At 43.0% G+C, this 13,185-nt stretch overlaps 1 protein-coding gene across 8 annotated transcripts in view; it reads right to left on the bottom strand.

The window, feature by feature from the left end:
• The window catches only part of Vps13d (vacuolar protein sorting 13 homolog D), a 243,477-nt gene that overhangs the window by 112,581 nt on the left and 117,711 nt on the right, over positions 1 to 13,185 (bottom strand). For all 8 annotated transcript variants that reach the window (XM_047517550.1, XM_047517527.1, XM_047517519.1 and 5 more), the window contains 6 exons: positions 12,307 to 12,554; positions 10,753 to 10,944; positions 10,328 to 10,454; positions 8,680 to 8,822; positions 5,278 to 5,408; positions 4,462 to 4,637 (listed from right to left, as the gene is read on the bottom strand). In XM_047517550.1, the coding sequence (XP_047373506.1) occupies positions 4,462 to 4,637; positions 5,278 to 5,408; positions 8,680 to 8,822; positions 10,328 to 10,454; positions 10,753 to 10,944; positions 12,307 to 12,554 (1,017 nt within the window). The remainder of the gene's footprint in view (positions 1 to 4,461; positions 4,638 to 5,277; positions 5,409 to 8,679; positions 8,823 to 10,327; positions 10,455 to 10,752; positions 10,945 to 12,306; positions 12,555 to 13,185) is intronic.

Here is a 13,185-nt window from a genome sequence, read left to right on the forward strand (position 1 = left end):
GAATGGAACCACCATTTGACCCAGCTACTATCCCACTCCTCGATTTATACCCAAAGGACTTAAAATCAGCATACTACTGTGATGCGGTCACATCAATGTATATGGCAGCTCAATTCACAAAACCTAAACTATGGGACCAACCTAGATGTCCTTCAACAGATGAATGGATAAAGAAAATGTGGTATATATACAAAGTGGAATACTACTCAGCCTTAAAGAAGAATGAAATAATAGCATTTGCAGGTAAATGGATGGAACTAGAGAATATCATGCTAAATGAAACAAGTCAATCCCAAAAAACCAAAGGTCAAATGTTTTCTCTGATAAGTGAATGCTGATCCATACTGGGGGGTGGGTAGGAAAGAATGAAGGAACATTGGTTATGCAGAGGGAAGTGAGAGAAGAGGTGAGCAGTGGGGATGGGAAGGACAGTAGAATGAGACAGACATTATTACCCTACATACATGTTCCACTACTGATGTGACACAGCACCATGCACAGCCGGAGGAATGAGAAGTTATGCTCCATTTGTGTATAATGTGCCAAAATGCATTCTACTGTCACATATAACCAATTTGAACAAATAAAAAATAAAAAAGATAAATGAATGTGTAACTAATTAGAACAAATTTAAGAATCAAAAAAAAAAAAAGATAAATGACCACTGACTGCCCCTGACACAGAGGAGAGGCTGCTGAGAAGGACATCGCAGCTGTTCATTCTGCCTACAGAGACTATCAGAAAATGTCCTATCGACATTACATTTCTTCCCTATGTAAAAACCGTATTATATTTATTTAGAAAAAATGTCCTTGCTTTTTGGTGGTAAGTGCTGGAGTTTTTAAGGGCTGAACTGTCATGATGACTTCAATTCACTTTCAAGAGGTTTAGAAGTGAAAAATGTGTACTCATACAGAGGGAGAGAAGGCGGCGGGTGGGGGGAAATAAAGCAAAAGGTTGAAAATCAGTAAATCTAGGGAAGATATGAGGACATTCATTGTTCTACTCTTATAACTTTTCTAAGGTCTAAATTGTTTCCAAATGAAAAATTGAGGAAAGTAAAAGAAACAGATGGCACAGGCCTGTTCTCAGTAGTTTGGAACAATTTTTAAAGGATTAACAAAAGATCCACAAGTCATCTTCTCCTCCTCCTCCCCTTTTCTATGCAATCATGAGCGACTTTACTGTTTGATTCCAGACTGGCTTCCCGCTCTCAGACAAGGGGTCTGGGTGCCTCCACCCGGGCAGAATGTACAACAATGGCGGCTGTAGATACAGAATCACCTTCCTTTCTCCCCCTTCCCCAGATGAAATCTCCTTTGGAACATCTTGTCCCAACAAAGTTCTGGATGAAGTACAGTGGAGGGCACGTGAGCCCTACACACTTGGCTCCCTCTCAAGTAATCGCCGTACACCCAGCAGACCCCAGGAACCCAGCTGGAAAAGCACAGTCCCCAGACGCAGTTCTCACTAAAAAGGGCGAGGGCAAAGTGTAACTGGGAACGGCCCACCACTGAGTCACACGGCATGTGTGAGCCAAACACTCAAATACTATTTTGAATCGTGTATTATTGAACTATTCATATTTCTGTTCCTTTACAGTGGTGTTTCTTCTCAATACAGAACTAACCAGAAAGCATAAAAGATTGGATTTTGCTTCTAAATGTGTTCAAACAGCACTGATTTCATATTTTCAGCTTCAAAATTATTTGATGAAATAAATTAGACACGAATAAACAGAACAACATCCAGTTCGTGAATGGGAAACGAAATGTCAGGGTATCAGTACACCCAGTACAGTCTTATGGGCTTCACACAAACCCTAGGGACATCCCAGCAGCACTGTTTCCCCACAAAATGAAAAAAATCCATCACAAAATTTATGTGTGTCTCAAGGGACTCTGAATAGAAAAACAATCTTGAAGAACAAAGCTGGAGGTGGAACTCTTTTTGCAGGGCTGGGGATGGAACCCAGTAACAAAACCCTTCTGTGTGGAAATGGAATATCCAAACACCAAACAACAAGTGAACCCTCACCTTACAATGCACAAACATTACTCCAACTGGATTAAAGACAGAAAAGCAGCCAGGCAGGGTGGCTCACGCCTGTCCCAGCAGCTCAGGAAGCTAAGGCAGGAGTATCATGAATTCAAAGCCAGCCTCAGCAATGGTGAGGCACTAAGCAACTCAGTGAGACCCTGTTTCTAAATAAAATACAAAATAGGGCTGGGGATGTGGCTCACTGGTTACGTGCCCCCAAGTTCAATTCCCAGTACCAAAAATAAATAAATAAATGAATAAACAAACCAAAAGCAAGAGCTAAAACTATAAAACTCCTGGGAAAATCAAAGGGCAAAGCTTTGTGACGGGAGTTTGACAATAGGTAAATAGGCTACATCAAAAGTAAAAACTTCTGTGCGTCACAGAACCCAGTCAAGAGAGGAAAAGGGCTACCTATGGAATGGGAGAAAATATTCGCAAATCACTTATCTGATGTGGAATTAACACCCAGAATAAAGAATTCCTATAACTCAATATGTAACGAACAGTCCAATTTGAAACTGGGCATAGGACTTGAGTAGATATTTCTCAAAAGACACGCAAATGGCCAACAAGTACATGAAAAGATGCTCGGGGTCAGTGATCATGAGAGAAAAGTGAATCAAAACCATGAGGAGGACTGGAGTTCAGCTCAGAGTGTGTGTAGCACAGATGAGCCTGGGGTTCAACCCAGGACCACAGACAGTGAGACACCACCTCACCCCCGGCAGAATGGAAACTACCAAAATCCCAGGAAATAACGTGTTGAACCCTATGCACTACTGGTAGGAGAGAAAAATGCTACGATCATTACAGAACACAGTATGACGGTTCCTCAAGGATCAGAACCAGCATGACTGTAGGATCCAACAATTCAATGTCCAGGTCTACACCCACAAGAACTGAAGCAGGGTCTTCAACAGACATTTGTTTCCTTCCTCGCTTTTATTTTTTCCAACGCTGAGGATCAAGCCCAGGACCTCACATGTGCTAGGCAAGCACTCTGCCACTGAGCTAAATCCCAACCTCAAAATATACACTACTTTTGTGTACATGTGTGCATAGTACTGGGGACTGAACCCAGGGCTCTCTGCCATTGCTACAGCCCCAGTACACCCCTGCTTTGTTGTTTGTTTTGTTTTGTTTTGTTATTTTGAGACACAGTGTTTCATAAAGTTGCCCAAGACTGGCCTTGAACTTTCGATCTTTGTGTCCTAGCTAACTGAATGGCCAGGATCACAGGTGTGCAACACAGTGCCCAGTTACTGAACAGGTATTCGCGTATCCACCTGCATAACAGCATGGGTCACGACAGCCAAAAGGTAGAAGCAACTCAAATGTCCACCAACAGATGGAGGGATATTCAAAATGCAGGATAGACACACAGGCAAGTATCATTCAGCCTGAAAAAGGAAGGGAATTCTGACACATGCTACAACACTGTCAAACCGTGGGGGTATTGTGCTAACTGAATAAGTCAGAGAAATAAGGTACAATTCTACTAATATAAAGTACCCAGAGTGGTCACATTCCTAGAGACACAAGACAGAACAGAGGCTGCCAGGGGCCAGGGGCAGGGGGAATGGGGAGCATTGCTAACTGACATGGTTTCAGTTTTGCAAGATGCAAAGATCTCTGGAAATCACACAACAACATGCATGCCCTTAAACTTGTGAAGTGCACCCGTGAAAATGCTTGAGATGGTAAATTTTATATTCAACTAAATTGTATGTTAAACCAGAACTTCATTTTAGCTGGGTGACATGGTGTGCTGAGCCCAGGAGTTCAAGGCCAAGCTGGAGAGCACAAGATCCTCCTGTCTCAAGAAAAAAAAATTCAAACAATTTTTTTTTTTTTTTTAAAGCATTTGGGGCCCGGGCTGGGACTCAGTGGTAGAGTGCTTGCTCAGGACTACTGGGTTCAATCCTCAGCACCACATAAAGATAAATAAATTTTAAAAAAGTATTATGTTCATCCACAACTAAAAAAAAAAAAAAGCACTTAATGAGACAGGCAGGAAGATTATCACTGTAGGCTACCAGAGGCTAAATCTGGTTGATTTTTGTCAACAAGGAGCTGAGGATCACCAGGTTGGGCAAATGATTTAATGGAACAATACCAAACGAGAGAACGTATAAATGTGTAAGATGTGACAAAAACATTTACAATCAACGTAACTATCTAACTGCAGACAGAACTTTCAGAGGAACAATTTCCTGGGCTCACACTGCCCCATGGGCTCATGACCGAAACACTCTCCACGATGGGGTCATCCCATCAAATGCTCCCTCACATTTTTCCAGAGCTCTGGGAACTCTGATCCAGAAATGCGTGTGCCCTTTTCTCCAAGAGCAGTGTGGGCTGGCTACATTACTGCACCTCAAACAAGGCTACGTTTTGTCTTTGGAAGCTCAGACTTACCTCATATTGATATGGAAGGAATTGTTCTTGTTGACTTCAAAACCTCCAGACCAAATACAGTTGGGAACATCCATCAACCTGACACACAAGAGCTGATCATAGTCATTGCGAGGCCAGTGGAACACCACACTGGAGCCAGGAAGTGTGGAGATGTAACCTTCAGGATTGGCTGTTCCCTAAGACAGATCAATGGCTTTAGTCGATAGGTCAGTTCAGCCCAATATTTTACCAGTAACACACAAATGTTAACTGAGTGGTCAGGTACTCTGAGCCTCACCCTCTACCAGGAGCCACTTGGGTTATTCACATCACAGAACTTAGTCTTTTTTTTTTGTACTGAGAATTGATGCAAGGGTGCTTTACCACTGAGCTAAATCCCTAGTCCTTTTTATTGAGATAGGGTTTCACTTACTAAGGCTGGCCTCAAACTTGTGATCCTCCTGCCTCAGCCTCAGTTCAAATCACGAGGACCACAGGCATGTGCCACTGCACCCCATCAGAATATACAATCGTGATGGGAGATAAGCATATTAAAACTCACCATGCTATTTTTTGGGGAGGGTACTGGGGATTGAACCCAGGGACACTTAACCACTGAGCGACATCCCCAGTCCTTTTTTGGTTTAATTTTGAGACAGGGTCTCACTAAGTTGCTTAGGGTCTAAGTTGCCAAAGCTGGCTTGAACTTGCAATCCTCCTGCCTCGGCCAGCCCTTTCCCCCTGGCCAAGTCACTAGGATTATAGGAGTGTACCACCAAGCCTGGCTCACATGCTAACAAAACAGCACTGGCCATTCTTCAAAAGCAAACTGCTTACCTGTCCCCTGGCAAATTCCCTTTGGGCAAATGCAAGCTTGTGAGATGATTTATTATCTAACAGGTAACGGGGGGCAAAGATGACCATACAGGTGTCAATGTATCGACCTCGGCCCTTCTTGACATCAATACCTACAAATAACAAGAACCATTTCCATAAATTAATCAGAAAATAGAAAATTCTTGGTCTGACAAAAATCATCAGCCTTCACAATTACTTAGTTTCTTTGAGAAAACAACTGTATCACTCGGAGGACATCAAACCTTTCAAGGACAGACAGAGTGAAATCTGCAACTGCACACAAAGTGTCAAGGCAACATCAATATCCACTCAACTCTCGGTTTCTTCAGAAAGTGTGTGCCACTATGACAGCATTATGACAGGTGTCCAGTCACACACTGCAGGCTTCCATTTATGAAACTGACCACCAAGTTTCACGTGATATCTTTCCACATACACATGGGCGTGGAACTCCCCTAGAGAACCCGCCCCTCTTAGAGGAAACAGTGGAAAGACCAGAGTTCTTAGCTGGGTTCTGTACTACCTGAACTCAATCAACTCTTCTCTACCTTCTTTTTGTTCACTGTCCAAGACTCCAGCTCAAACACAATGCTAAATATTATAGAATTAATTTCTTCACAAAATAAGTAGGTTCTCAGCACCTACTACATACTGGAAAAAATAACCAAGTCAGTAAGAAGGAAATCTCAAAACAAGAAGTTTCAAATAAAGAAAGAAAAGTGAAAGAGCACTGAATTACCTTTAAAAAAAAAAAAAATCTGATAACAATATTTTAAAAATAGAACACTCATTGAGATGAATCATTCATTCAGACAATAAATAGGGGATCTATATTCCAAGCACTGGGGCTGGGCTCTAGCTGTACAATGATAAAAAATATTTACAGAAGAAACAATAAAAATAACATTTACTGACCTATTCATACATGCTAGGCCCTCCACCAAAGGTTTTCCATTTCATTCTCACAACCTATGAGTCGGGTATTTTAATTATTTCCGTTTTACAGATGAGGAAACTGTGGTATGGAAAGCTAAGTAAATGGCCCTAGGTTGCATAGCTGGCAGAAGGCATGGCAGGGCTTCAAATCCAGACAGCCTGCACCCAGGGAACACGTGCCCACATGGCCTGCTTAACACTGGGGGGCAATATACAAGAGGACACGAATGAGCACTCCACAAGTAAGGGAGAGAACCTTGAAAATGGAACAGTCTGCCTTCTGAAATGACAATCAGGTGCCCTAGATTCTCTAACACAATCCTACAATGTACATCCTCCAATCTGTTAACTAGCTAATGCACTGGCTCGAAAATTTTGGTGTTCCATTAATATAAGCCCTGAAAATGACTGCAAGACTGAGTAAATCACAAGAACAATACATCTGAGATTCAGCCTAAGAAATGCCACATAATACTGGGACAGGGAGGCAAACCTATTGCTTTTCTTTCTGTGATAAACAGAAAAGCTTTGGTTATCCAAAATCAACAGTATCAGAATTAGCTGATCCCAACTAATACAAAGTCTGCCTACAAAAGATGCATTTAATTTGATATTACACAAGAATCTAGAGTGCCCTAGAACAGTACAGACCAGACCGTTCAATATTTGGAAAAAGGTGAGTTTTTTTGTCTCTCTTTCCATCTTCAATTGCCTTGGCAAACCCCCAGTAAGTCAAAAGCTGAGAACAAAATGCACAAAATCCTTCTTTTGGGAGGTACATGGAAGGCTAACTGGCAAAGTTCTCTCTGGCTTTTCAGCTTGGGACTGTGCTTTAAATGTTGCTGATAGGGAGCTAGCTATCCGATTCCTCAAAATATTCAAGCAGGAGATTCCACAAATTCCCTTGATAACACATGCCAAAATCTCACAAACATTAAGAATTATAAGTCCTGTCTGAGCCTACCCCCTATATTACTTCCTTGGTTGAGTGACAAAACTCAAATCACAGTCCTGTCCCTGAGTACACCTGCTACGAACTTTAGTGAAAACTCCTAGCACACAAGTTCCTAAGAACAATCACTGAGCACTTCTGGTTGGTCAGTTGAAAGAAGCAAGCTCCATCCCCTCCCCGCTGCCTCCTATGGTCTGTCTTGCCAACAGCTTCCAGACAGCATGTGGAAAGCCAGCATGAAGTGGCCTTTCCCTACTCAAGCAGTGGAGCAAACAAATGTGAGAAAATGTGAAGAAAATTATCTTTAGCTGGAGGATCAAATGAAGTTTATTTCTTTTAAAAATCTTAACGTCAACCGTAAGGAGACAGCTTGCATGTCAAGAAAGCATGAATACAAATTCAAGCTTTAAAAATCTTAAAAGGCAACTATACTGTGGGATTCTTTTACTAAGAAATCCTCACACCCTTAAACACACCCAACTCTCCACAGGCTCCAGGGTAAATATGTTAACTCTACCAACCCAGTTCTTCCTTCCATAACATGACTCTTTTTATCTTGATTATCCACTACTGCAGCCAGTAGCCAAGTGTGGTTATTTAAATTTAAGTTCCTTAAAGCTGAAGAGTGAAAGTTCCATTCCTCCATCACACTTGCCGCATCTCTTAAGAACATGCTGTCAACTGTGCAGCAACCACACGGGGCTAGTGGCTGCCACACTGGACAACAGGAAGCAGGAAGTTCCATCATTATGAGGGGTCCCGTGGGACAAGGCAGTAGGTGGTGTGCCATGCTGGACATCAAACATGGCTGTGAGGTCCTGGAATCAGACACTAGGAGGGATACCCTGCTATCGTTCTAAACCTAAAACATGTTTAAATCGAAAAGATCCTACCCCTTAGGACACTCTCTGAAGTGCATCCTCCCTGCCCTTCCCACCTCCAGAAGCTAAGCAAATCTAGGGGCTTCTAGTGACTAAGCCACCAAACGCCTTTTATTATATTTTCTGCCTCAAATTCGCACACCCCCATTCTAATCCTACTTCTGACCCAGACTTCCCCTTTGCCTCTGGGCAAGTCACTTAACCTCTCTGCTTTAGTTTCAGGGAGAACAATGCTTCTTACCCTCTTAGGGTTTGCAAATTTTAATGAATGCGTGGGAATTCTTGGAGGATGAAAAGCATTCTGAGTGTTCCTATTATTCCCCTGAAAAACAAGGATTCAAGACAAACTGATACTTTCCTGACACAGGTGAGTCTGAAATTAAACAGAGCCACAGACCTCAAAAGCGCAGTGTTTAGGTGGCTCCACAGATCCCTAGGAGAATAGATGGGCATTGATATCAATCTAGCTTTCAGAGAGCAGGTATCTGACCCATTGTCGAATGAGAAAGTCAGCACTTGTAGCCAGGCCCAAATGCACAGTCAGCTAATTCCTCTAAACCTGAGGTCATCGGCCAAAGATTCTGATCCTCCCATTGTCCAAAAGTAACCCACCAATGTTATAGATCAGCCCTGGGCGATTTCCTTGCTGGATGACTTTCAAAGCTCGGACACCACTACCACCATCCAGGGAGAAGCCCTGACACCAGCCCGGCATGCCTTCGGGATGAATCCCCTTTCCGATTCTCATCGTGCAGCTGTGGGGCAGAAAAGCAAAGATGTATATATTCATCCACAAGCAAGTCTTACCTATCTGTTCTCATCAGGAAAGGCTAATGTGGCTATCGCCCAGTTAGATCTCTAACAGTGACTTCATCCTCACTCTCATGCGAATCCCCAGCGGTGAGAAAACTAATCAGTGGTCAAACTCTTATCTTAGAAGTAGCTGCATGTACTGTCCAACAGTACATGAAATGCTTCGACATCTATAATGAGCATTTTAGGAGAAAACACAGGATTCTATGAGTGTAAAACACGAGGAACTATGCTGCAGGACTATTCCCCTGAAAATCAAGGAGTCAAGAAAAAAGCTGAAAACAGTATGTAGGAAGGTGTGGCTGACAGCAAGTCACCTCCAGGAACTAAGACCCTCATGTCAGCAAAGCACCGTCCAATTGGCTGGCGTCCAGTCTGATCCTGGAGCCTAACCCCCAAGTGTGTGCTCCAGCTCCTCACCAACAGGCAATGCACCCCTGGGTACAGGGCACACTTACCGTGAGCCCCAGTTTCCTCTCTTGAAATATAACTATTCCTGCCCTCCCTGAATGTTGGGGAGAATCCAACAAGATGGTCTACATGGAAATACTTTGTAAACTGTGAATCCCATGGATGAAATAAACTGTGACAAATGCTAAGCCCTAGATCTGAAATTCTTTGATGAACAGAATGAGACAGGGCTTGCTGACTGTGTCAAGTGGCTGGCTGTGTATCCTACGATGGCTGGAACTCTGACTCCAACACTAATCTAGATTCCAGCCCTCCCTGGAAAACACATCTGTCTCAACCGAAGTGCAGTACTCCGGAAACCTTCCTGTTGAGCTTTCAGCCAAATTCTATAGACGATGGCAAATGCCCTTTTAGCAGTATTTTACACCCATTTACTTATCTTTGGATTAGGGCTATAAAATTAGAACACTCCTATAAAAAGCAGAACATCAAAATCAGGAACAAAAGTGAATTATTGTTCCTACCATACATTAAAAGGACATGTTATCTAACCCTCACAATCGTTATTTTTCCCAGCCATGGAACATGCAATGAGTGTTTTGAGACCATGAGAAGGCACATTTTGGAGTTCAAAACCTTCCACTAACAGCCCTGATTGGGCCAAAGGGGCCAAAGGGCCAGTCCATCTGCTCTGCTCTCTGATGCCCACTCCTTGTCCAAGGCTACAGAGAAAAGGGAACTGCAGAGAAGAACACACAGGTTTCTCTCCATCAGCAGAGTTATGAATAGAACTCCTTCAAATACATGTAAAATAAAACTAGCTTTCATTATAAACCAACAAATGGTTTATTTTCAGGATCAAATAACACAGAAATGAGATCTGAAAAAATCCCATTAGGTCATGGTTCTAGTCCTCTGCCAAGTCAGGATTGTTATCTGTAGTACAGTTCCACTTACGTGGATATATTATAGCCTTTGCTAATTTTTCCCCTTCCCTAGGAGCTTATTTCCCCTTCTCATAAATAACAGTACTCACAGGTTTGGCTGCTCTTTGTCAGCATAGCAGAATAAGAGAGGGCTCAGGCTCCGTGCCAACTCATGTTCCTCAAACTGGCCTGCAGCATCTGTCTTTGCATTGTCCTGTCTGAAGATCAGTGGTAACCCTTTAGGAAGGAGGGGAAAAGTTTATATCAATCCCACCCAGTCTACCCATCAAAGATGCAAATGGTAAAGGGGAAAAATCGGCAAGGGGGAAAATAGTGAAAATTGAGTTTCATGGGCACGATCTGTTATCTAAGGACAGTTTTGACCGTGATTAAGCACATATTACAGAATCAGTAAAGTCTCAGCTTAGACTGTTGAAGTCATCTGTTTGCATTGGCTCCATTTAGTTAGCTGAGCAAATAGGTCTGAATTCCCATGACCAACCCCAAGGCTTCCTTGGACAGTCTCTTTACATACCTGTTTTGTTAATGAGCCAATATGGAGCGGAAATGAAGATCTTTAAGGATCCTTCAGCTCGACACACAATCCGGATGGTGAGGTTCAGCTGCCGCCGGTTGATGTCATAGAGTCGCATTCTCACCATATAGTTTTGGGTCCCAGGTGGAATGAGCAATTCTTTACAGAGGGGAAAGTTCTCCAGTGACACCCCTGAAGAAGGTACAAGCTATTGTCTTTCTGGATTCTCACTCGAGTTTGTCAAAATAGCTCGCAGCAAAATTAAACTGGATTCCCTTTTGAAAAAAATCACTAATGACCTCAAAGACCATTTTCCTCTAGCTGGGGTGAGAACAAACATGGAGTACATCAGATGGCCTGGAACTCACACTAGGAGTCTACACTGCAGATGAGATGAAAGAGAATTCCAAAGAGCTACTGACAATGATCATGATTATTAGAGGAGTTTGTTTCATTGAGCCGGTGTTGGAACCTGCCTTCAAATCCCCAGTCTGGCTTTACTATCTGCATTGAACTTCTCTAGGTCTCATCTGCAACAGGTGGTAATAACAGGACTTTCACAGCAGGACTGTGATGAAGAGCTATGAGCCAGGTAATGCATGACATGAAGACCAGGGGCACCGGTAGGGGGCAGGCCACGTTATACAGGGCCTTGGTAAACATGGGAAGAAATATATTAGAAAACTAACAACTTAAATGCCAAAGACCTATCTTCTCTAGAATGAATGACTAGTGGCCATGGGTATAGCCCAGTGGTAAAGGGCTTGCCTAGAAGGACTACCTACCACTGCACCATTTTCCTTTTCCAAATGAAGCTCAAGGATTTATACAGTTGCAGAAATATAACCTTGTCACTGTGGGACACATTGCTCAAGGTCAATGAGTTTCAAGTTCCTGGGCTAAAACTTGGAGATAACACCTGCCTCATCCTGAAATGTGTGCTACTGTGCAGATCAAAGGAGACGATGCAGTGAAAGTGCTTACAAAACTGTATAAAGATACATGTCCATGCTGTCGTGACCTGAACCTGTCTGTGGCAGTCTTAAAGAAGGATTTTCTGACCAAACTACAGATGTACCCCTTTAAGTGCTACATATATGACTCTCTACCTTGACTTGTTCTCCCCTACAATTGAAAACTACCTGTTGCATTAAACACTTTAACTGCCATTTCTTCATCCATGAAGTGGGACAAATGACTCCCGTTGGCAGGATGACAGGAAATCCCATGTGTGAAAGAGTCCATGTGTGAAAGAGCCCAGCTTATGCCTGGATGCAAGTGCTTGGCCACATTTATCCCTTCCCTGAAAACAGGAGGAGAACGTGCCTGTGCTAGGAAAACCATGGCTGAAGACTGACTGCTAACTAGCAAAGATAAAGGGCTGTGCGGTGCGTCCTCTGAAACCTCGGTTCAGTTTTCCTTCCACCTGCTTCGAGCTAGCTCACTGAGACATGCCAGGTGCACGACTTCTCCACGATGCCTGCTGAGCAGTCACAAAATGCTCATTGATATCTTGCCAGGATTGCTATAAACACCCGAGGGCGACAGCCTTACCCAGCTCCACGTTCTGGGATGTGTCGGCAGTGTGGAGGGCCACCTCTCTTCCAGGCTTCAGGGTTCCATTAATTGGCATTCCTTTGACGTAGAAGTCAAGCTCACAAGGCAGCAAATTGCAGATTACCACAGTTGGCAGAAGATATATGGTATGCCCTGGCTGTCTGAAAATCTGTTTTGCACTGTCAGAAAATATGTTTGAGGGCATGTAATCTGGATAATTCTCTTTCTTTATAGCCACACAAAACCTGTGAAAACAAAATGGTGTAAAAATCATCAACTTGAATGAGAAATTTTTTCTCCTTAACTAAATAATATCAAAATAGCTCAGTAAGTCAGTAAGATATTTGCAATTTTTAATACAAATACATCTACTGAAATCTAATACACAATAAAATGCATGGATTTTAGATGTTCAATTTGATGAGTTTGGGCAATTATACACTCCTCTTTTGAGTGGTGGCTCCACTCAAAAGCAAGTCACAGACCATTTTCTCACCCCAGAAAGCTCTGGTGTCCCTTTCCAACCAATATTCTCTCCCTGCCATCGAGCACCCACTTTCTGGCACTCGCTGCTATAGGTCAGTCCCATGTGTTCCTGAGCTGCGTGTGACGAGAACGGGCAGGTGCGCTGCTCGAGGGCACTCTCCCTGCTTCCCGAAGTCTCACCCAGTCAGCGTGCACATCATACCTCGTTGTTTTTCCTTGCCATGCTAAGAATCACTGGTTCTTCCCTCACCATCTTATTGACATCCACCCAGGCTGTTGCCAGCTGAGGGCTACACAACCTTCTGATAAAGGCATTTTTGTGCACACAGGCCTTTACGTCTTTTAGGTAAATCTACAAGAGGACTTGCTTTGTTTTTATAAGAAACTGAC

This window comes from Sciurus carolinensis, chromosome 1, assembly GCF_902686445.1.
Source record: "Sciurus carolinensis chromosome 1, mSciCar1.2, whole genome shotgun sequence".
Lineage (NCBI taxonomy): Eukaryota > Metazoa > Chordata > Mammalia > Rodentia > Sciuridae > Sciurus > Sciurus carolinensis.